Source organism: Falco cherrug, chromosome 3 (genome assembly GCF_023634085.1).
Source record: "Falco cherrug isolate bFalChe1 chromosome 3, bFalChe1.pri, whole genome shotgun sequence".
Taxonomy (NCBI): domain Eukaryota; kingdom Metazoa; phylum Chordata; class Aves; order Falconiformes; family Falconidae; genus Falco; species Falco cherrug.
Genome location: NC_073699.1, coordinates 105,888,492 through 105,913,576, shown reverse-complemented (window position 1 = coordinate 105,913,576; position 25,085 = coordinate 105,888,492). Strand labels below are relative to the sequence as shown.

The 25,085-nt window shown below is 44.4% G+C and overlaps 1 protein-coding gene across 1 annotated transcript; it reads right to left on the bottom strand.

The window, feature by feature from the left end:
* Positions 1-930: 930 nt before the first annotated feature.
* Positions 931-16,910, bottom strand: TTLL10 (tubulin tyrosine ligase like 10). Its single transcript, XM_055704868.1, is given in 14 exon segments — positions 931-1,085; positions 2,097-2,153; positions 2,156-2,189; positions 7,160-7,281; positions 7,578-7,686; positions 8,463-8,488; positions 9,452-9,631; positions 11,531-11,621; positions 11,623-11,720; positions 11,932-12,017; positions 12,678-12,798; positions 14,042-14,160; positions 15,112-15,297; positions 16,747-16,910. Coding segments are annotated over 14 exon segments (1,548 nt in total).
* Between the last annotated feature and the right edge of the window lie 8,175 nt (positions 16,911-25,085).

Sequence of the window (25,085 nt, the reverse complement as noted above, 5' to 3'; positions counted from 1 at the left end):
ATCACGTGAACATGCCTGCACTCCCCTGTTAGAGTAAGCACAGGAGAGGAAGGAATCACGCACGTACCCTTCAGCTTACTGCTCATTCACATTCCTCTTGGGTTAGAAGAGCAGTGTCTGACATTTGATGTCGCTTTTAAACCTCTCTCCCTTCCTCCCCTTCTCCTTGGTCCCCCAGGCATCATCATTTCCTGCTGAGATGTTGGCCTGATACAAGAAGTATGTGCTGCTGCTTGGCTGTCACCTCGATCGAAGGAAAAACAAAAGGGAGTGTCAACAGAGCGCGGTTCAAGGTGCAAGGCACAGGGGATCTGGTGAGTGAGGGCGCTGGTCACACAGCTGCCAAGGATGGTGCCCAGCCTGGGGGATTTCTGCTGCTGAGCCTGAGGTTTAGTCTTTGCAGCTTCTCTCCCTGCGTTTTTGTAGAAGGGCTTTGTATGTAAAAAGTGTGGCTGGATTGTGCCGGTCAGATCAACATTGTAAAAGGGATGAGTTTTAATGTGGTTAGCAATTGTCTCATTTTCTGTAACTTTCCTATAATATCTGGCTGGCTGGTGCAGGCACTGCTGTCTGCAAAAGAGCTGAGGACTTCCAGAAATAGTCACTGGTTTTCCAGTTGAGGTTGATACCTGCTTGTTCAAGTCAGGTGAAAGCAAGCTGGGTATGCGTAACGCAGGCAAGTTTAGCTTTTATTTTCTTTTCATGTTTTATTAACTTGTGAAAACCCTCTTGCTCTGTAATGGTTCAGGGCTGTTTTTCATGCTGGTTGAAGAGCTGCACGTGTGGCATAGTTGGGACAGTTTGTTGACAATTCTTTCTGGGCAACAGCAACCTTTTTTCTAGAGCCACTAGGCTTCTTGGAAGAGCTCTCCAGCACTTTGGCAGGGCTCTGGCCTGAGTGGCCATCACCTCTGCTTGTGGCTGCGTATTTCAGCCTGTACACGGGCCAGTTCTGAGCTTCGGGGGTTGTTTCTGGCCAAGCCCTGCAGTATCCTCATGACAGAGGAGCACAAAGTGGCCAAATGCCTCTGAAGGTAAAATACTCTGACCTATGGGGCGCTTGTCGAAAACCACAAGAACCAAATCTGGGAAAGAAGATGCAGTTAGGAGGTGGTGGGAACACTCTGGCACTAAAATACACCCAAGCTGCAACGTGTGTGTGCAAAGCAGCTGTGTGCGAGGGAAGGATGAGGGGAGGTGGTTTCCAACCTGTGATCTGGGGCCTCGGTGGACTATTACTCTAAGACAATTAAAAAAACCAAACAAACAAAAAAACCAAAAACCAAACACCACGCTTGCATTCACTTCAGCAGCTTCAGCTCCACTGGAAACATTTTAGGAAATTGGTAGAGAAAATACTGTAAAACTGCTTACAGTGCAATACAGGATAGGAATACACCCCCAAATAAATACACATGCACACAGGGAGGAAACTGGCTCTATGACAGTAACCATGAGCAGGTTATCATTCACACCCTTCATGTAGCCATAGGCTCTCCCTTTGCTACTCCTTACACATACAGTGATCTCACAGAAAATCGGGGGTGAAACAGATGGCGGTCCTTCAGGCAAGAGCAGCTCTAGCTGATGTATATCAGACGGTGTAAGGATTTTTTCAGTCTTTATATAGTCCACCTAGCAGTTGCCAGCTCTGTTGGTGAAGTGCAGTGGAGTACGCTGGCATTCAAGCACCACCTGAATTACAAGGCTGTGTAAGGCACATTGTACAAACCAACTTAACCTGGCAGGAGGAACAACAGGCAGGAGAAAAGCGTGCAGGTGCACTTTATAGGGACGTGTCTTAACATTTAGCCTTTTGTACATAAATATATTCTTAAAAGTAATTATAAATGAAAAAAATTTAACCACTTCTTTCTTTCTAATGGGTGCATGGCTAAAAAGACCGTAGCTTTTTTAGGTCTACATGGATTAGAATTGTCAGTGCCTTCTAAGTTGCCTATAAACTCAGCAGTGAGAGATCTTTATTCAAAGATCCTTTTGGACCTACAGCTGATATAAACAGGAGTGTTCCATCTGGCAGCCAGTGGAGTGACATGATCAGCTGTTGCTGGCCACCCTGTGACTTGTCCGCTTACCAAGGCTCTCGAAGACTACAGCTGGGCTGACATCTCTCAAGGCTTTGCATTGATAGGCAATGCTGGATTTGCATTGATCTGCAGAAGCCAGACCTAGGAAAAGTGAATGCCCATTAGAAAACTAGGCTGGATCACCTCAGAGTCAGAGCAATGCCCTTTTACTGACTTAGTGAACACCTTGAGAGGTGGAAGTACTAATAAATCCCAGCAGAATTCCATAACACAGAATGCAGGCAGGATAAAATTTTCATAAGGACTGGATGGTTTAAAACAAAATCCCTTTTTGGATACATTTACTTACTTGAAAACAACACTACACATTATTTTGGGTCTCTAGCCGATGCTTTTTAGATTAACTCTTCCTCTATAGGTGCGTGAAGGCACTGTGTTTCTTAACATACCGGTTTCCATTAAAGCTTCTAGTTGAGTTTTTTTGATACCATGAAATAAAGTTTCTAGGAATCTAGGAATCATTTTGATTTGAGGTAGACATGGGATCAAAACTAAGTAAACTTGGTACTGAGTTTTCAGTGCACCCTTGGCCTTGGTTTCCTGGGTAAGCTTTAGTTTCAGGTAGGAGCCATGTAAGATACTGATTTTATATACCCATACTGGACTCATCTCCATTTCCCTCTGAAACGCCAACATTTGAAGCTACAATCCACAGAATGTGATGGTCCAGTTAAAAATATCTGTGTGAAACCAAACAGCTGGCTTGTGTATAATTCTGTTTACTATTTCTTTTCCCTATAGTGAGAGAAACTCTTTTGTCTGCTTCCTGCCTCCACCGTGTGTGCTGCATCCTGTATATAAGACATGTAGGAACTATTCAGTGTTTTGTAAGGAAGAATATTTAATAATATAAGAGCCCCAGGAGAATTCTACTCTCTTTTAATTGATTTTTAAAAATAATTTTTTTTTTCATGAAACAGCAATGAGTTTGCTTGCAAGTACCTGCGAAATGAAGTCTTAAGTGTTTGCTAGATTTTGGCAATATGATAGCCTTCTCTTTGGCCCTTTATTTTGCCGAGAATAAAACACAAAAGTATTTTTCACTTCTTTGAAAAACTTTCTTGAACAAATAGTGAGGGCAGTAAAATGTCTTCTCTTTTTTTCTTTTTTTCTTTTTTTTTTTTTTCTCCTCCGGAGAACTGGAACAGCTGCTCAAAAAACCCTGCTTTGCAGATGCCAACAGAGGGCACCTAAGTTACGTGCATTTTTCTTGGCAAACTCATTGCTTCTCAGTAAGTGTTCTTTTTCCCTCTTAAAAGTTCAGAAGATTTTGTGCTGGCAGACAAAATCAATGAACTTTCTTAATCGCCTTGATTAGGTTTTGGGGTTTTCTCCTTCAAAACATATAAAGCTGACAAACAGGAGGAAGAAAGTTCTCTGTGATACCTGTCATGCTGTTCACCTTCCACATTCCCCATTATTGTACTGTCTGAATGTCTCAGTTTTTAAATGCACTTAACCTCTCAAAACCAGGGCGAGTTAGTACATGCCCTTTGTTCTATTTCAGGAAGGGCGGAGAGGATAAGGCCAGGATTCACCATATCTCTGTGAATATCCCATTTCATGGGAATTTCATATAGAATGGAATCCCTGTGCTTCTCCTTCCATTTGGCATACAGGTGCCTTGCTCAAACTTTCCTAGCAAACATATGATAAAGAAAGGAAACAAAACCCCAGAATGTCTGTCCTTGACCTCCTAACCATGGACTGTCCTTTTTCTTTAGGCTTTTGAAGTGATGAGAAAACAAGTACCCTGTGGCTTTGGTCAGAAGGGCTGTTCTGGATGTTTCTCTGGGATGAAGAGGCTCCCTGCAGCCTGGCAGTACAGCTCCATGTTCTGTCACATCCTAAACTTGCTCTGTCAAGACATCACAGCTAGGCTTAAAAACTTCAAATAATAGGATTTGTCCATGGGTTCTTGAACAACATGCCAACTGCAGTCAGATCCTGCATCACACCAGGATCTGAGGTCTCATGTCTTGAGCTTTGTATAGTGCTAGATGCAGTGTTAGCATCTGCTGAATACTTCTGATTTTCATCTGGTTTGATTACTTTTGTTGTCTTATTGCTGTAGAACCATCCTTACAGCAGGAGTTTGGCCTTTCAAAGGAGCACTGGGCAATGAGACTAGGCTCTGTCACGTGGTGACATGGGGACAAGCAGACAACATAAGACCCATCTCAGAGGTCGGTCCTTTCCCTGCCGATATGGCAGAGGTAAGGCTACTTGGCGTGCAGGAAATGCATGACTGAGCCAGAAAAACACTTCGTTAATTTAATTGTGTGGGTCTTTGCTAGAGCTCACCAGGTAGAAGCTGAACGTCCTGCTGTGGTCTCAGGGAGGGCGAGGGCATCAGTCCATGCTCCCAGAGGCTCCAAGTGACTTGATAGCCGAGACTGCATGGGAATGTCTGCATCTCTCTACATCAGAACTTGTTCTTAGGGAGGATGACTGTAACATGCTTCACAGCCCAAAGCCACCCACAGCAGGGCTGTCTGTTCTGCATTTGTGTAGCGGCAGGTGTCCAGGGAGACTGACCTCCGGCTGAAGCTTTAAGCAGCACTGAAATACCAGTCAGAAATAGGAATAAAATAACTTGTTCTGTATCCTGTGTGGACACAGCAGAAGCCATGTGCGCAGTCATAAACCAAGCACTGGAAGGGCTACTCAGATGTTGCCAACCCAGAAAGGGACCTGCTTAGCGATAGTGGAGACCTCAGGCTAAGGCAGTGGTGTTCTGTTTTCCACAGTCTTAACAAATTTTTTCAGTCTTTTTTTATCGTCGTGACCTGGGGTGGGCACAACCAAGTCTACAGTATCCATGTAGATATACCTCATACTCCTGGGGTGAATGAAAAGCTATGTCACTCAAATCAAAGGAACCATTCCCGCTTTAACTAGGGATTTGAGTGTTATCTTCATTTGTGTACATCTATCGCAAACTAGCAAATGGCTTATCTATGTTCAGTCTGTTCTCTACTGATAGATAGCTGAACCTTTTATGGCTGATAAAAAATTTACACATCTGTCTTCCCAGCATACCTCTGGAGAGAAGCCCTTTTGCATGGCTGATGCAATGCTTTTGGAAAACAGGTTCCTTGAGGATTTAAATGACACTGTCCAAAGCTGTGTAGTGACTTAGGCATTTACAGGGCAGCACAAGGAAGCTTGAGAAAACAGTAGGAAAAAAGCCAACAACAGCAAAACCACATCCATCACTTTTGCTCCCTTTCCTCTTAAAGCACTTCACTCTTTTCTCAGCTTACACATGAATATGCAAGGCTCTACAGAAAGCTTCTCAGCAGGCCCTGCTTTCATACTCCGTGCTACTTCTAAGAACTCTGAGGCAGGCAAAACACCTTCCAAAGACTGAATCAGGATTCTGCAGGGAGCGTCCTTTCAGGGATTATTAGGAATGATGCTGGGGGCATTTACATCTCAGACAAATAAGGAAGAGGGAAAGGCATGATGAGCTCTAGGACTGAACGTATAAGGCCATGTTAAATCAGCATAAAGCAGATTCTACATGTGCCGTGAAACAGGATGACAGGGAGAAATCGGGCTGTTGTGTGTTACAGGTGGAAAGCACAGGGTGTCAGGCCACCAAGTCAAGGTCAGCCCACAGCGAGCTGGGAGTTTGCGGCAGCAAGCGGTGTTAACTGTGGGTTGAAGCTGCTGGTCCTGTGCCCAGCTGTTGATCTGCAGGGAGCGCACAGCTGCCTCGTGAGATGGCACCGCACCAATAAAACCGTAGGCTTTCTGCTCCCCAGCAGGGGCAAGAAAAGATAGACAAACCTATGCCAAATAAATGCCTAGAGATCTACATTACTCTCTCTCAAAGCGAAGTTCCAGGTTCCAGCTGACTCTGTCACCACTAAGTGCCCAGAAATCATCATCATTCTTACAGATAATACTTCTCAAGAAACAGATTTTGTTTATCTCTCCATATGTAAAATACCTGGGGAGGTAATGGTCTTTAAAAACACTGAAGTTTTTAACTAGCCAAGTACGAATTGCCACAATAGAGTGATACTAGATCTTCTATTCTACTTAAAGTTTACACAGCCCGGGCTTTGCATGCCAGCGTTGCAGAAGACAATCCCCACTGAAATCTGAGAGGCACCAGTTTCTGTGTCTTTGCCATTTACTCTCCCTTGCCATTGACTCCCTGTACAAAGGAGCCTATTGTTCGCGTGCCTTACCCACTGCTGCATACATTTGTTCCCTTCTTTCATAGGGTCTGCTGTTCCCGCTGCCCTTTGCTGGAGTATGTTTGAGTTCCTTTCTGCTTTAGCAACAGCAGAATCTGCCAGATGGCTTTCTGTTATGTTTAGGCCAGGTGGTTTTGAAGGACTGTGCTGTACTGAAAGCACCTCAATCACTGTGTTTAACATTTCCCTTTCTTCTGGCTTTTCTTGTCTGTGTTTCATTCACTCTTTACAAGTCTGAGTTGTAATTCTAGCAGATTTTATAGACTCAGTGGGCTGACCTATTGCTATATGGTGAACCTACAGTGAACATGGAGTTGTTGGTACTGACATCTCAACCGATAATGACTGATTCTTCAGTATGGTGAGGGCGAGTTCTTCGTAGCCTTCGATGGATACTCAGCTGGTGTAAATCAGTATACTTCATGTGATGTTAGAAGCATTACACACTGATTTATGTGGGCTGATCATCTGGTGTGTTTGGTTTCTGGAGAGAGAAAAAACTGAATGGGCATTAAAATTCCCATATGTTCCACTATGAACTCTGCTTCCCTGTGCAAATTCTGCACAGAACAGTTTCACCTGCAGTAAGTACTTTTCTTCCCATCCTGAGCTGTTAATGCAGGGTTTCTCTGTGCAGTAAATGTGCAGGCAGCATAGGTACCGTGTCTTGGTGCTGGACAATGGAACTGGAGAAAAAAAATGAATCCTGTACTTCCTAGCTGGCTGACTGAATGCTCTGTTTAATTCCTAGCACCAGAGCCCGTGTCAACCGTGCTGTACTGCTGGCATTAGACATCTGGCCCGTATCACATTCAGTATTTGACAATATTGTATTCATACCTTAAAGTTTTCATCAATTAAAATGTCACAGCTGGTGAGATCGAAGTAGCCCAGTTTGCGCTTGAGTTTGTGCTTGGCTGCCAAGAAGCACCGCAACATGATCTGCTGCATCCTTTTCAGAACTGGAAGACAGGGGATGGGGGTAACTGATCTTTGTGAATGCCAAGGTGTAGAAGTCACTGTAAGTCATAGGTGTCCTCTTGGTTTAGGGACATTTTTCCTTCCCAAGCCTCCAGCAGAGCTCCTCTCTAGACTCAGAAGGGTGTTGCATTTTGCGGATAAATGGTTACCAAGGGACCATCAATACCTTCTCGCTCAGTGCATGTGTTTCCTTGAGGGCTCCAGTGAACTGACGGGTTTTCTCCCAACTCCTGTCACCCTAATTAGGCAGACTAGGACACCATACACTTGCTTGCACTTACAGTAAAGACAGTGAAAACCCAGTCTTTGGGGAGGCCGTTGGTTTTTCTGAACTTCTCATTAACGTAGCTGTTGAAGTGCTCCGTGTGCCAAACTGTCTCACCTGGCTGTGCAGCAGTTTCTTCTTCTGCTTGTACTGAGAGACGGGAAAGCAGAGCAAAGGGAGGATTGCATTTCTGGAAGTGACTTGCATGGCAGACATCCCGCTGCCCTGAGTTGTTCCATGCATCTGGAGTTGGGAAGAACCCCAGGATTAAGTTACAGATGTGGAGGGAATAGAGTCCCCCAGCAGTGAGCTAAACCTGAGCAAATGTCAGACTCCCGCTGTACAGTACTGCCGGGGCAGAGATGTGCCCGAGCCACGTGGACGCAGCGAAGCCAGTTACCCAAGGGCTCTGTCAAACAGTGTGGGTGCGTGTGCGTGTATGTGTGCTATGTCTGGACCAGTGGCTGGCAGAGAGGGAGAGGGGCTTTCGAGTCCGAGTCATGGTATTTTTCGGAGCGCATCCAATTCCAGTGTCCATCTGCCTAGTACCCTCTTAGAGGAGACTCTGCCTGGGAGAGATGTATGGATGTATCCCCAGAGGAAACCAAGGAGAGGGCTTCTCTCTTCCACTGTCTCATCTGTGTCAGCTGGCATTTAATGGGGTATTTACGTTGTTCACTCAAAGGCAAGTCCCCACTCCCTGTGAAACGGCTCGGCTGCACCTCCCTCTGTGGGACACCTGCTGTGAGGGTGCAAAGCTGCTGGTTAGTGACACTGTCTCTGCCACCTCTTGTCTTTTGGAAATATAGTAGGAAAATGGCTATTTCCGGGTGGGATGAAAGGGTAGGGAGGGAATGAGAGCAGAATCAACTGTAATTTGAAGGTCTGGCCGTTTACCAGTTGTTCCTGCAAATTTTGTTTCCCTCCACCCAGCAGGAACCCAGGTAATTTGTGTTTTGCTCATAAACACCTGTCCTTTGTTTAATATCACCTGTGCCATGGGATCCTACCGGAGCACCTGAATTCCCATGTGGATAGCTCTCTAGCTGAGCAAACAAACTATTCCAGGAAAACAAGTCACGTACTGATAATAGCAGATATTGCAGGAAGCAGCTATAATCTGCTGTCCCGAACTGCACTTCTCCACGAACCGTAAACTCCAACTGAAGCGGGCTTGGCTGGTACCGCTTGTAATATGTATTTTGCTCATTGTCAGAATGCAGCATGACACTGGGAGAAGGGCTTTAAAAGGAAACTGTTTTCTTCCTTCTGATTCTGTTTGTTCTCTTTCATCAGGGCCAGTTCTAACCACTGAAACACCTCATCTGAAGTAAAAACTCAGGTAGGTCTGAGCTTCTGTTGTGTCTGACAAGATATGTATGTATCCTGGTACAAGCCAGAACAGTCTCATTCTATTACAGCTCTCATTTGAGAAGCAAGACAAGCAAAGATGGAGGTTTAAGAATGATGGCTCTTGAAGAATACATCCATATCTTACACCATTATGATTACTATATTTAAGCACAACAGGATTGGCAAAATCCTTAGCCAAGATTAAGGCTCCTTTGTGCTAGGTAGTTGCCATCAAAGGTTTCTTGCCCTAAGAAGCTTATTGTCTACAGATACATGACAGAAAAATGGCAGGAAGAAGAGGTCCAGGGAGAGAAATTCTCAGGTTAAGCAGAGAACTGGTCCATGACAGAGAACAGAACCTGATCTGGTATTGCTTCTGTTGAGCCTGGTTGCCATGCCTGACCATAAGCCCACATCCATTTCCTGGGTGCAGGGATTTTGCATGTATGAGGCATTTATTTCTAGCCTTTCAAAAATCCTTTTTGCTTCCCATCTCTGCCAACACACCCTCCTCTTCTTCTGAGCGAAGTGACTGTAGTTTGCCTGGTTGGTCAGATGAACAGTCAGACCTTCAGAAGCAGCATTATACTTGATGAAGGTCAACTTGACGTAACCCTGGGTGAAAAGTAACACGTATGGTGCTGTGCAGGCAATGAGGAGGTAAGACTGGATATCAAACTTCTTCCCTTCCAGGAGCAGAGGCTTGTGAATATGCTTGTGAGAGTGGTATTTTAACTTGCATCACCAACAAGCAGTCATAATATGTGGCAATTCAAAGCTCGCACAAACCCCCACAGCCAGTCCATTTCATGCCACAGAACTAATCTCTTCGGTGAGTGGCAGCAGAGGGTGCTCATAGGAGAGGATAGAAATGCCAAGAACAGCTCCTTTCAAAAAGAATAGAAGCTGTGCTGAGTCTCAGGAGCAAGAGGTAATTAAAGATTTACTAATATTTACTGGAAAACATGCAAAGTTTACATCTGAACACAAAGAGCCCTTCATACAGCACCATTGCTTTTATTGCCAGAGTGATGTAGTCTGGGAACTGTTTCTCTTTATCATCAAAGGTTGCTGGATGTCCATATAAATAACTAGGATACGCTGTTAAAGCAATCAGTGCTAACAACAGTTTTCAAAGGAATATGGAGCCTCATTCTTCAGCATGTAAGCCATTCTTCACTAATAGAAATCAAGATGAGATCTTGATAGATAGGATCCAACCACTTGTTCTCCTGGTACTGCTGCTTGTCTATGTCCAAGACCCCACACTGGCCTGACTAGGGCCCTTGGTCTGCTTTTGTCAGGCAGTCACCTTTTTGCCCCCTGTGCTGACTTTACATTTACTGCTGCGTAAACGCAGTCCAGCCTGTTTCAGAAAGCCTGTAAAATCATCATTCCCATTTACCATTTTACAAATCTCTCTTGCTCTTTTCAGTGAGGCCAACCGTTCCTTTGTTATGAAAAGACATGTTTGGATGAACATAAAGAGCGACTGTTGCTTGCTTTGGCGAGGGAAGCTCTTGGAAAGGCTCTTGCTATTCACTGTGTTCTCTTGCAAGATGAAGGTGCCAGGTCAAGACAGCAGAACACCAGGGAAGTGGCACAGGGTCAGTGTGAGGAACTGCTATCACCATGTTACCAGGACATGCAGCCATCACATGCCTTTGCCATGCCAACACCACAGCGCTGTCATGAGTGTATCACATGGTCGTTGCTGGCATGTCATGACTGTGCCAGGCAATATCATGCATGTATGGGCACCATGACATTTGGAGTGCCCTGTACGCCTAGCCGTGCACACCACAGGCATCTGGGAACTGCAGCTCCCAGGTAAATAATGAAAACATCTCTTTTGTGTTTCTCTCTGAAAGTTTTATTCCCTCATCTCAAAGCACTGAAGTGATTTAATTATAATGCATGCCTCAGCTGAGGGAGGGATGCTGAGGCAAAGGGAAGTGATGTGTAGCAGTAAGCAAGTAACGTTCAGTAGCTGACACTGTTCTTGTGACTGCTGCCTTACTTTCCCCTTCCTTTTTCTGCTGTTCTGCTTCTCTGGAAAATATTCTAGCAATGGCTGCGAGGCTGCATGTTCTACAAAGAACATACAGTTCCTTTATTCATGCAAGGAATGAAAAATAAAACCATGCCAACCCAAATTTTAGTGACTGCTAGCCACTGCCTATTGATTGAGGTCCAGACTTCTGCAGCATTGAGGCAGAGTTAAAAAGATATTTGGGAGGCTTTATTAGATGGCATGAAACAGATGTTGCAGCTGTACAATTGGTAAAATGCTAGCTTTGTATAAGAAACTGGAATAATATCTAATTTAAATTACTTTGCACAAGGCTTTATATATAGAACTCGTACAGAATTGTAACATCTGGCCTTTTGAAGTCATTCTTAAATTGCCAGACAAAGGTAAACTCGGATCTTTCTGATGACAATGTGGATGTAAGAGAGACCAACCAGAGAAATAGACTGTCTCCCACAAAATGAAATTTCATGGGTTGATGAGATGTTGTGTAACCACATTAAACACCTATGGAACAATTCTGCTCTCTGAGGCCAGTCTGCTTAAACACTCACACGTGAATTCCCAGGCTTTGGTCTCTACCTTTGCATTATTCTTGCCCGGGGAACCCTGTATGGCACCCTTCTATCAAGTAGGTAGTCCTCAGCACTGCGGAGGATTGAAGCAAGAATCCTTGAAGGATGCTGTGCTGACAGCAGCTGCAGTTCTCAGCAGGAAGATTCCTCGACCTCAGTTAGAGCAACACAGCTGGCAGATCCAAATCTGTTCTTCTGCAGAAAGAATGAGTCTATTATAACAAAGCCGTATGAAACACTGATGCACTCATCAGTGGGCTCTAGAAACTGCTCACTTAAATGTGTGTGCATGTATGTAGATACACGTGCATATAGATACCAATTATTACTGTGTATACTTTTATGAACGCTTCAGAGGATCACATAGCTATTTAAATTGATTGCCACCATGATTAAGACAATTCACCTTTGTGAAGCTCAAAAAAAGCATGTTTCTCATCCTCTAAGTCCAGGCAAAAAGTTTCTGGGAAGAATTCTTTCATCTTCAGTAACCTTTGGGAGAATCAAATACAAGTTGAAAACCCTATTCCAACACATTCATTCCTTGGTTACTTTCAGAGTGGATGGTGCAAGTAGAAATGCAAGAAATGGCTTTTTCCCCTGCTTGTGGACAGTTGTGTGTTTGTTGTATGTTTTTTCTGAGCTACCTCATTCCATAAGCTTTCAAGAATATACGTTAGCCTTCAGACATTTTTCATATACTCAGGTTTTTGAAAACTAGTTGAGATGGCTGCAGGTAACCATGGTACAGGATTATTTGGGTTTTTAGTAGGTCAAAAATAAAGGAGCAGAAATGACAATAAGCTTCTCTTATATTTGCAGTGTCTATGGCATGAGAAGTTGTGGCCTTTCTAGTAGGACAATATACCCAAAACAGGGGAATTACTATGGCTGTTGTCTTTGGGCGACCTGACACTCCTACAGCTCCAGACATAGACAAAGAGGAAATTCTGTCTCTAATAATGCATGTACTTTTATTTTTTTTTGGAGGGGGGGAAGTGATTTTTCTAGAAGATAAGAAAGAAATGAAACCCCATACACTTCGAGTCCTGTACTGTTATGCTTCCAGAAGGAAATGGTCCTTTGTTTACGTGTTCTCGCTTTCTGTTGGCATGTTTCTGGTCAAGGTTCAAAGAGGTGAGAGGTTCTTACTTGGAATCATGGTTCCTACTGATCTTTTTCATCATCCGCTCTTGCTCTTTCAGGCAGCACTAAAGCCCTATCTGACTGGTGAGGACTCTGTTGTTCGGAATCTGGTAGAGAAGCTGTTCACCTGTATGAGGGGGAAAAAAGAGCTTTGCTCTCACTGTCCTGTGCAGTGGAATCTGGAGGGTCAAGCTGACTTTGTTGACTTTCACCAATTTGCTTTAAGGCCGTAGTGACAGTTTCACGGAGCAGTGAGAACACTTGTGTAAACGTGTTCCTGTCCAACCTCACAGCGGGACAAACCGACCTGGTGGCGCTTCATGAAACAGGCATCCCCTGCTTGCTCCAAAGGTGCCACTGCTGTCACACCATTCCAGCTGCGGAATTGCATTGGAACACAGCCTGTCCGCATCGCCGTGTGCCAGGCAAACTGCTGTAATGGTGCAGCCTGGCAAACAGCCACCGCATCGCCATCAGAGCTGGCAGGAGGGGAAAGGTGGCTGCTGCACGTGGAGTGGTGGTGGGGTGACAACACTCTCCCCCTGCCGCAGGAAGGCCCACAGCTCTGCGCCATGATGCTCAGGCTTGCCAGGGCACAGGTCTTGACCAGCTCCCAGAAGGAACATAATTGCCCCAGGGGCTGTGCTTAGGCTCTGAGGGTGCCAGCCAGACGCTTCCTGTGGGAGTCCTTGATTTTATGCTTTTCTGGTGGGAAAGCTGGCTGGACCTGGTGAGGTCGGGATGTACTGATGAGATGAAGGGTGGAGTGCGATTCAGAAGGTTGCTTGCTAATGCAGTAGTTTGGCTTTTAGTGCCTGTGTTCCCCCTAGATAGAGCTGGGGCTGGGATGTGTGGGGTGACCCATCTGAGCTTACTTTGCTTCTTAGTGTACCTTCCTCCTTTTTCTCCTCTCCCACCTCCACCGTGGGGAGCATCTCTACACGTCGGACACTGCGAAGGTACGCAAGGACTGGACTCATGCTTGAGAGGCGCCAGCGTAGGCTGTGTGCTGTTCTTGTGCCACTGTGCTGTGTCAGTCTGACTGCAGCCTGGGCTCAAACCCAAAGAGGGACGAGTGCCTTTCAGAAATGATTCTGACCATTTGTGTTTAAAAATCTCCGTACTGCTCATTTCACTATACTTAGTTCATTTCAGTGGTATCTTTTCTCCCAAAAGTGTTTTCTTGTCTAAATCCCTTCCTTTAATCACCATGGCAGTCCAGCTTTGGTGTCCCCTCTGAAGTCTGCCAAGGAGCTGTTACCTGTTTGTCCTACCCCCAGGTGACCTCCTCTGCCGTGGGAGTCACAAGTCCAGCATTCTCGGGTTTTTCCCACTAACCTCTCCCACTCACGGCCCTCAGGCACCTCTACCTTCTTTGAAACGGTAATAGGTCTCTCGGCACTTGATTCCACACCATTTCAGTGCATAATCCTCTCTTCTGTTGTCATAGATACGCTGCCATCCTCTGCTCTGGCTATAGGCACTCACACTGCACAAGGAAAACAACACAGAAAAGTAGCCTCCCTTCTATTAACAAATGCATAGTTAGCTCATATCCCTCTAAATCCTAGCAATTTTCTCTGGGAGCGTGACCTAACATGCCCAGAAGCCGCTGGGTGGGGGGGTAAGGTGGGAAGCAGTAGTTAGAATGGCTGTTAGTGTACCTGCTGGTCTGAACTTGAGAGGATGGAGGAGTAACTGGGGATGCTAGGAACATTGTGATTCAGCAGCTCTAATGAGAACTGGTACCATTTCAGCAGGGTTTTTCCAATTAGGATGCAACTGGTACCCATGGAACAGAAATGTTCAGCATCCAGTCCTAATAAGGAGCCTCTCTGCTGAGGAGTTTAGGGAGAGATGACAAGCAGCGATAGAAAAACTACTTGTAGAAAAAACTATGGAAACATAGCAAGGAAAGTGCTGTTTGCAGCAGAGTTTCTGTGGTGCTTGCTGGTGACAACATCTAGAGCAGAATGCCAGTATGCTGGGAAGAACTCAGGAAGGAATGAATGGAACTTCTGATCCGACAGTTTTCTTGGGCAGAAATCTCTTCTTATTATTTTCTTGGTTTACATTTACCACAACAGAATGTTGATCAATAACAGTGGTTCCTAGCTGTAGTGATGATGCTAGCAGATTTGCAACATGGTGTAGCTAAGCAATTTCTGGACAGCCCCAGCAAAAAACCCCTGTCATTAAACAAATAGAAGCATTTTGTTTCTTTGCGAAGAGATAGTAGTTAGCTACTTTACCACTAGTGGCCTTCCAGTGGATACCTTCTATTTCATTTATCTTTAAATGGTTCCCCAGGTGTACCACTCCAAAAAGACAGCAAATCAAAAGAAAATTATTTGAGGCCAATGGATAACAGGTAACATCGCATGACTTCATATATGGTGGTACTACTGTTCATAGGAGTCTGCTGAGAGGATCTAGTTACAGCTCGGCTCCGTTAGATCCACTCATATGAAAATATGGTCCTGGTTTCACTGGTGCTTTTGGTATCTCTTCTGGCTGTTTTTCTTGAGGGCATGCCTTACCCTGTGTTCTAGTCTCACTAGACTTGGCTTTGTCAAGCTTCACTTCAGTGTTGGTAGAAGCAGATGCAAAATTGGAAATTAAGAAACTTCAGATGATCTGGGATCTTCTGCATAAAATCCTCATCTAGAAAGACAGCTGTTAGAGAAGAAAATGCTACAAGGTAAAGGACCACCTCAATGGGTTTTATAGCCATCACTAAGGCACTGTCTCAAAACATTTCAGAAATTATTGCTGATGTAACCTGCTGGCAGGTACCGTGATATATTAAGTGGAAAACCAGAGAAAATAAAATATGTATTAGAAGGGAACATTTCAATGCGCCCTAGCCTGTCAGTGCTAAATGGCATTCTTTTACTTGGTGGGGCTCTGCTCCACAGGGCTCTCAGGTCCCTTGCCTAGGTGGGTCTCAGCTCTGCCCTAGGCTGAGCACAAAGCGTTGCGCCGGTCAGCTGAAAGCTGGGGGCGGCTGTGGGAGAGTCTGAAAGACTGCAAGGTCTGGAGAGCTATGGAAATGCAAAAGGGGAAGGGCAAGAAGAGCCTTCTAAAAAGTGTTAGCCACACACCATACGTTGAAATAGATTTCCTTTCAACTGGTAAAGCCTACAGGAATTTTGACAAGCCCAGGATGTGACAGCTGTGAGGTCCCCCTGGCAGGCGGCCGCAAAGTGGAACGGCACACGTAAACTGTGGTGATGGTGTCAATAGGAAACACTCTACTTCAAATTGGTAACTAATCACGGCAGGCTTGCAAGGGTTCTGTTACTTATTCTCAGACCCCAGGGCTCAAAAGGTGGTGAATCTGTAAGGGATAATAACGTTTTTCAGTACAAAGTTAATGAGATCTGCCTAACCAGTAAGTGCTGGGTTATTTGTGGAGGAGAATGTCAGGGCTTGTAACTAGCTTTAGCAGTTGTGAAGAACTTTAACTCTTGGCCTTCTAGGAATGATAATCTAAACTGAAAACATCACTTCTAGACCTTCCTCTGCCAAGAGGTTTCCCTGTATAACACATAGCAAAAGCTTTTCTTTTGTAAGGCAAAATGAGAGTCCATGACTTTTCACCAACACCTCCATGCTCTGTCTGTATTTCATGTCTCTGATGTTTTTCAGGCAGCACAAACAATTCTCTGGTGCAGTCTACAATCATGTTCTAGAGCATAAAGATGCTTCAAAGCAGATGAAGCAACTTGGGTACCATCTCACCCTGACAGAGATCCAACACCATGCTTTATAATGTATTTGTTTTAACTAAAGTAGCAAAAGTTGTTCAGGGTCATATCCTGATGCAACTAGACTGTTATACGCTCTGTACTGTTGGAAAAAAATACAATATATAAGCAATTTCTATCTGATCAATCTTCACATTGTTCAAATGTTCTCAAAACAGACCAGTGACATTATAGCACATAAATGATGTGAAGAACATTATCAGTTTGGAACTTGAATCACATTTGGGTATGAATGAAAGAATGGCCAGTAATGGAAAATTTTATTTTGAATATAGTTGCTGGTAAAGGAATTCAGAAGGATGAACCCTGTGGTTTCAGAAGTGATATCTGATGTAATGTCATCACCCTCAAAACCATTGCTGGATTTGTCACCCATTGTCTTGGTCTTAGCAAGAAAGTTCTGTTTGTGGTCTGATTTCTTGGCTGGTAACTCATAGGATTTGTGAGTCTGGCGTTTGCACACTAGCATTTGGGATATTGATACCCAAATCACTGAGTCCAAACCTATGGAAAACATACAAAGGCTTAATACTTCTGGGGCTGAGAAACGATGCCTCTGGTATGTCTTCAGCTTGGCTATGCACAAAGCTTTTGGGAACAGTAAAGCCATGACAAGACTGGAGTTATCTACTTGGGCTGTTCTTTTATCATTATTTGTTGTAGTACATCCTGTGATCACATGAGAAAAACCTTCTCTCTCAATGACAAAACCGCTTTGACTTAAGTGGAGCAAAGGTATTGGGCATTGTTATCTCTCATAATTTACAAGCACTTGTTTCATGTCCTCATTGCACCCCACCTATGAGCACAGGTGCAGTCCGCAGTGAACTGTGTGCCCACAGTTACTGACTTCCCCAGCAGGCGCCCACACCTGGCTCAGTTTGCTTTGGAATAAAGGAGCAGGTTGCAAATTCTTTGAGGTGGGACTTGCTTTAAATTTCTGCTTCATGTAGTACTTGGCACCAAAGGGTTCTAACAGCAAAAGCTGTAGCATTGTTACAAACTGCAGCATTATCAGTGCTAATCCCTGGACTCATGCCTTGAATTTCCTCCTTAAATTAAAACCAAAACAAACCAAAAGAACATACTAAACAACCAGTTCAAACAAGCCAGGGCACAACGTCCACAATGGAGAACACTGCCTTGGTGATGTCTTGTAACCAGCCGAAATGAGGTTTTTCCACAGTGAATTCCCAGCTGCCTGTTACTGGTGCTGCAGAGCCGAGGCTGTGGTTGCTGGTTGTGGGGCAGTGGGGCAGCTGCACAGGAGGACTCTCCAGTGGCCAGCAGTGCCTGGCTCTTTGGGCACTATTTCATTTTGCCATCGTAGCACCAGACCAGGCAAATTCACAACGTACCCTGATTTCCTCCAGAAGAGACTGTCCTTAGCGTGTCAGTCAAAATTTTTGAACAAACTGTTTGAAAGTAGCTCAAAGCTGGGGTCAATGCGTTATGCATAAGTGTCAGGCAAATTAAAAGACATGTGGAAAAGGAGTACAGCTCAACTGCTTCCCAGACTCAATGCATTTTACGAAAAGGTTGTACCACAAAGCTGTACCACCCCTCCGGCTACTGGTACCTTCCACGAGGGAGGCTGATCTCTCTCGTCTGCCTTAGCACGGTGTACTATAGTGCTGTTCTTGTTACTCTTTGATATGGGAATGTAAATATTTATTTATCTATTTTTAACATTTAATTGCTCATTCATACCTCCTACGAGAGTTTTGGCTCTTTTATCATCTCTCTCCTTGCCTGGATTGCTAAGAAAATAACCTATGTTAAACAGCCCCATTTATCCTGAGACACGGATACATGAAATCTCCTGCAGTGATTGAAGTGCTGGTAAGGTATTCTTCCATCGGTCTGAACACGCACTTGTCTCTCCCTCTCTAATCCTTATGCAGAGACACATGGGGTGGGAGCCTTTTACCATCTTTTCTGTCTAATTATGGAATCTCCCAGTATTCAAGCTGAACCTTCATTTCATTGACTCTTTTGACATGTATTATTTAAGCATGAGTCCCCTTAGTCTTCATTTATTTGTGTGTTTTGCACCCTTGGATGGCTAATTATTAAAAAGGTAAGGAAAAACAGGAATGCAGGGGGTTATTCTCATTGCCTGATTGCATAAATTTCAGGCAAGGGCCTTTTCACTTGTTTATCAGAGGTGGGATTAGATGCTTGTTGGGACTTGAGCTCTTAGGAAGAGCAGGCAGAGCGGCTTGGCTTGCACACCTAATCAGCAGAGAGGAGTGGATATTTCAGGGGCTGCGTTTGTGCATCTGAACTGGGTTCTACGTTGTCCCGTGCAAGAGCCTCTCTCTGCCCAAAAGGTGTTTGTGGTGGGGAGGGGGGAGAGCCCTTGGGGAAACAGTCTTCTAACTTGGCACATGAACTAGCAGCATGAGATTAAACAGTATGCTTTCTTTCCAGAGAGCCCACAGAGATCATCTTCACGCTGGGTACAGCCAGTAAATTAAATTGCTTGAGACAATTTTGAATTCGGCTCATTAATTTCTTCAGTACCTGTGTGTTGGTAGGGTCTGTATAAGCAGCCCCTGTCTCACCTCAGCTCATCTTTCAGGGCACACGGGGATAAAGACACCGGCAGGGAGATGCAGTCTGCTTTGTATCACTTACTACCAAAAGAAAAAAACAAAGCAGACCTTAGAAGATGGATCTTCTTTTTCCATGTTTCCATGTAAAGCAAGGCTTAACAGAACTGTAGCTGACTGATTTCTCTAGAATCCAGTTTAAGTCTAGCTGAAATTTTCATTGAAGAAAGCTAAGTGGTGTAGATATCTTTCTAAAGACAAACATTGCCCTAAATATTGCCTCTGTATTAAACACACTTTCATTTGAAATAAATGAATCTATTTTTTTACTGCCAATGCACAGAGCTGGGTTCAACAATGAATATGTCAGATAAATAATACTGTTGGTTTAGTCATTGAAAGATCTGTGGCATTTTGGCCACATTAGCTCTGCATAAAAAAGTAATGGTTTCTTTTCAAAAGAACTGCTTGCTAATGGATAGCTTGTATTTTTCTTCATGTTTTTAGCAAAACACTTAAAATGTTAGTATAGCATATTCTAATTTCGCTAGATATTTGTCAGCCAATATGGACAATTTCTGTCTTTAATTATTTTAGAAGCAAAGGCATGGGCTTGTATTTTCACAGGGTTTAAAGGAAAATGGTGTAAGTTACATGCAACATGTCTATAATTTATGCCATAAGTTAGTGGCCAGCACTTTGGCTAGTGTAAGAAGATACAACTCCCTTGATACTGGCATCAATTTAGAACCTGGTCGTAGGACTTGGCATGATTAATAACTAAAACCAAGGATACAAGATCCACCTCTGCTGGCCGATAAGGATCCAGCCTGTTGTTGGTTTCTTCCGTGCTTCGTGGATTTGGTGTTCTTTGTCCTGTTGGCTGGCACAAACGCCATCTCAGCCCAGCCTGCAAAAGGAAAGATCATTGCCAGCCACTTTGCCAGTCATGAGTGACCTGTGAAAGTCTGTATGATCTATTTGTCTCTCTGTCATCATTTGCTCTATTGATTGTAGGTGCCGTTTTTCACCACCTTCTGTGGTTTTTTTCATTTCTTCAGAATCTTTATTTTGACTTGGTTGTTTTGCTGGGAATACATAGGCTCTACTTTCCATCTACAGCTTCTTATAGGCGGTCTCTAGTGATAAGCTTACTGGTGGCTGTGCTGGGGATCTGGGTGCTTTTGTATCTAGTCTTTGTGCTCTTTCAGCTTCCTTCCCATTGAGAGCACTTGGTGTACGCCTTGGGTTGCCTTGTCATTTGCTGTAACTGGGCGCTTTTCCCCAAGTCTGCTGCTCATGGTGGAGCAGCATCCAAGAGGAGTTTTTTTCAAATATATCTGGTATTCATTGTCTTTGACATCCTTGGGCTCCAGTTGTTCAGCCTTGGGATAAGACAGGCTTCTTTTCAGGAAGCTTGAAAGCCCAGACTCATTTTTCATCTTTGCAATAGGTACAACAGTTGAGATATTGTGTCTGGAGACAGAAACTGTAATCCCAGATAATTGTTGGACATAGGGGAGGCAGAATGTTTTTAGCAAGTTTCATGCTTGGAATAGCCAGTTGTAAAAAAGGACTTGTTCTGAGTCAAGGCTGCAACTATTCTTGTAGGAAGGATGCTTACCTTAGAAAGCACAGGGCAACTAAAACGTCAGCTGAAATTAGAGAGGAAAATAGATATTTGCTATTTTTACTTACAAGCAAAAGTAACATATAGTCTAAGAACGCCAAGTAAATGGAGCATAGGTACTGTGTAGTTTAAAGTCCGTAAGAAGGACAAATGCAAAAGTGCCAGTTACTGTAAGTACTCTTATGTAGGAAGGTACCATGCAATAAGCTGAGTTACAATATTGAGCTGCTGAATCTACAGTTAGATATATTTAAAGCACATTTCCTTTTAAAAACTGTCCTCCCCAAAGTGATTTGTTGGAGTGGGTAGGCAGGGGAGGTAGACAAGCGTGCCAGTGTCACTGATTCCCTGTGGCTCTGGCTGTGTTGCAAAGCATTGCAGTGCCAGTTCCCCTGTCTGCAAGTTTGAGTGATAATTGCATAATTGCACCTGGGTGGGACTGGAATTCTCATTTTGTGGTACAAAGACCGACTGTTCAGCTCTATTTGTTCTAATGGAGTTTTATTTCCAGTCGGAGGCCAAAGACCCCTGCAGTTTCCCATGACTGTACATGTTAAAGAAAAAGAAGCTGTCTCAAAAAAAATCTGAGGTCTGGAGAAAGGCAGGTGGTGTGGAACCTCAGGGCTCTTGCCTTTCTCCAAACCTCAGCTTGGCAAAGCCACAAGGGAGATTAGAAGAAAAGGCTTCTTTCAGATGCCGGTGGAAGGTAAGGAGTGGGCGCTGGCATCACACACAGCAGCTGCCACCCAAAAGAGCCTGGCCCAGGGCTTCTGCCAGACCCTAAGATGAAGCTCTTAAGATCCCCTGAAGAGCGATGGAGTAAGAAGCTATGCATCTACCAACGCCCTCGCCCTCAGACTGGGAGGCATCCTGACAGGGAAAGAATTGACAAGAGTTTTTAAAGTAGGGATTTGTCAGACTGAAGTGAAGGTGATGAGTCCAGCACAGCGCTGCTCTGGGTGGAGCTGTAGGGGAAGAGGGAACACGTGGAGTGGGAACAGGAATTGCAAGTGGTGTTTGGTGTTCGGGTGGGTTTGCATTTCGTAGGCCAGTTGCAGGAAGTAATCTTGCAGTGCTTTCTCAAGGTGCACGTATGAGGAAAAGAGCAAAGCTCAAGCACGCAATTGGAAAACACATGTGAAGAAGATGCTTAGTTCTATGCTCCTTTTCCAGTTGTCCCTGCTGTGGTGTCAAACATCAAAAGCAGAAATCTTCCTCTCAGACAGAAGCAGCTCTTCTGTTCTGCTGGCATCCTAATAGTTGCTTGTTTCTTATCCCAGCTTCTTCCTGTAGCTTCGCTTTAGGATAAATGCTTCTCAGAAGTTTCTCTCCTTGTGTTGTCGAGCACATACACATCACTTCCCTGTGAGGCTGAAGGACTCGAAATGGGCAAATAACTGCTTGTGAGGAACAAATGCACCTGCTGGCCTCACAGCTTGTGTGTGCCAATACCAACTTGTATGGAACTTATTTTATGCATTCTCCTGGCAAGAGAAAAGGATTTTAAAACAGTAGAAAGAAAAGTCTGCAGTAAGTGAAATGCCTCCTCCTTATGTCTGTCTGTTCAATGACGTGTGTCTCCGTAGCACCTTCTTAGTAACAGGTACTAATACAGTGATTGCTGGTGATATAAAAAAATGGCGCTGCTGTATCCAGAATTTATGTAAAGCCTTTTATATTAAAGAACAACATTTTAGGCATTGTCTTGTTTGTCTGGAGAGGTAGGTGTCCTGCAACAACTCAACAAAACAGTGTTTTTACCAAAGTGTATCTGATGGCAGCAGGTTGCCCAGTTTTAGTGATCTGGCGAGATCTCAGAGAGGAGGCTTTGGGGATTTTCCAAGTTGTGTTTGGAGGGAGGGCCTGGAACATTCACTCCAAATATCATAATATAGATGCAAATAGCTGTTTAGCTTACCAGGTCAGCACTCCTGTCATCAGATGACACAAAGTGGCTTCAGCATCTTACTGATAAATCACCCTGTACTGTATTTTCATGGAGGTTAGAAAGGCTTTCTGTACAACCACAATTTCTTGCCTTTTAGTCCCTTCTTTCAGGGCTAAGACCATATCTTAAGTTAACCAAAAGTAATGGAAATTCTACCCTTTCCTCAGCAGTTTCTAAATACTTTAGCAGAGCTTTAATCGCTCCCTGCCCTGCCTTCAGTTTGGACAACTTGCACTTGACTTCCAGTCAGACCCCAGATAGCTTCTAAAGAAACAAACCATCCTGTGGTAGAGCAGGTTTGCACTCTGGAAGAGCAAAGATAACCTTATTTAATTGCCTGAAGAACGGTGGATTCACAACAGCAACTGGAAGCTCAGAACCCAGCCTGCTTCTGCTTTGTAATACCAAGGTTCTGTTCTTGAATCCTTCAGCACTGTGGGCACAAGCTGATCCCCTACCAACAGCTGCCTGGCTACTGCCAGTAATCACACAAGAGGTTCTAATGCTACAAATGTGAAGGGATTTCCACAAATGTATGTGCTTTTAGATAAAGCTGTCCAATGGCAGCGTTACCAGAGGGCTGCCGAGCAAACTGGCATGTGTGTATCAGAGTAGAATTGCGTAACAGAAAATCAGGGAAACCAGTTCAGCTCCCTGGGCGGCTGCTGGCTGGCACCCTTTCTGCTCACTCTCCTGTGGCTTTCCTTAAGTTCTAAAGGTCAGGCTCCACCTCTGCTTGAGACGCCCTTGCTGCTTACACTGCTCCAAATAGCAAACTAGAAAGTCCAACTGCATTCGCGCCAGTGTGCAATCACCAATAGGACAACAGACTAAAGACATGAAAATATATGCTTTGTCTATAATGTAGTTTTCCTTTCTGAGGAAGAGTTTGAACAGCTCGGTGCTCTGCTGGACTTCGTTAATGCTGAGCACTGGAGCTGGTTCAGTGCAGTGTGCACTGTTAAATTTGCCTTTGCAAAATCAGATCATGAAAACCAGTAACAGGGAAAAATTAGCATCCTAAATCCTCCTAAGTCCTTCTGTTTCTTCAGTGAACAGAGGCAATACCTTCCGCAAAGTTCTGAAAAGCAACTCAGAGGCCAAAGGCAGCTGCTGCAGCAGCCGCGTGAGCCAAGGAAACTGCTCTGCGCAAAGGTGAGGTCTGTCAGCAGCGAGATCCGTGCAATAGAAGCGGCTCTGTAGGGAGAGGCAGCCCGCCATCCCAGAGCGTGGGTACTGTGGGCACCAGCCCTTCAGGGCCATCCGTTCCTGGTGGGACAGGGCGAATGCCTTCCCTGGTTCAGCTCCATCCAAACAGAATCGGGGCTGTGAGCTCAGGGCTGAGCCAAAGTGTGGTGAGGAGGAATGATCATATTTTGATGAAAACTGCATGCCAGATGTGATCAAAAGCACACCTGCAAACTCACTGATAGCCATTAAAAAAGGCAGTGGTGGCAATGTCAAAGCACAGCTCATGCTGATACAAAATGACACCGATTTATATAGAAGACATAAATTCAGACATAATTTTAAAAAGAGGAGTAAGCTAATGATAGTGTGAGATCACTGCCAAATGCAGAGATTTCTCTTAGAACACTCCCTGCAACTGCTTGTTGAATCCCTTGAGCAGTTTTACTGTGTCACAAAGCTGCAGCTACTGGTGAGCTGAACCTACAATAACCCAGGGATTAACTGGGCGTAAAGAAAAGGGAAAGAAAGGCAAGGGAAGAAGATAGGAGAGAGTCCTGCATTCCCCTCTTCACCCCAAACCTCATAAGGTTTTACATGTATTTCCAGGAGTCTGAGAATGCTGAGATAAATGTGAAAAAAACCCACTCCATATTTTTTTGTGAGTGCTTCTTCAAAACAAATGGAGTGCACCCATTGCCAGTTTTATGACTAAATGAACCATTTTACAGCTATGACAAATCACGATTTCTATAGGAGCCTTTCCCCCCTCACATTGTTGTTTTTATTAGACCATTAATTACCCGTGTGCAGTGAGAAGTGGCTAAAACAATGGGACCTTGATTTTTGCAGGCAGCTGCTGAGTGCTGCCAAACTAGCTATAATAAAGGATTTTGACACTTATGGAGCCTCGGTCCAAAATATAAAGATAGAAAGGCCTATTTATGTAGCATTAAATTCCTCTCTCTATATAGATTTTTCTGTCCTTCACATGCAAAAGCAAAAAAATAACGTGTGCTTCGGGTTTTTTTGTGAGTTCAGCTGTATACGCTCAGGGTTAACTTCAGAAGATGGATCTCGGCAAGGTTTGCATTTACTGCCAGGCTTTCAGGCTTCCAGCTGCCAACACGACAGTTCAGTTATTGGCCTGCCCAGAAACCAGCTGCCACACCGGCCAGCAGCACCTGAGATGCAGAAATCTGCTCCGTGAGGATGAGATCCCCATCCAGGGACCACAGGCAGCTCCTCGCAATCCGAACCACAATGGAGGAAGAATGAGAATCCAGCCGTACAGCCCTGTTTTCTTCTGTGGAAACTCCCTCA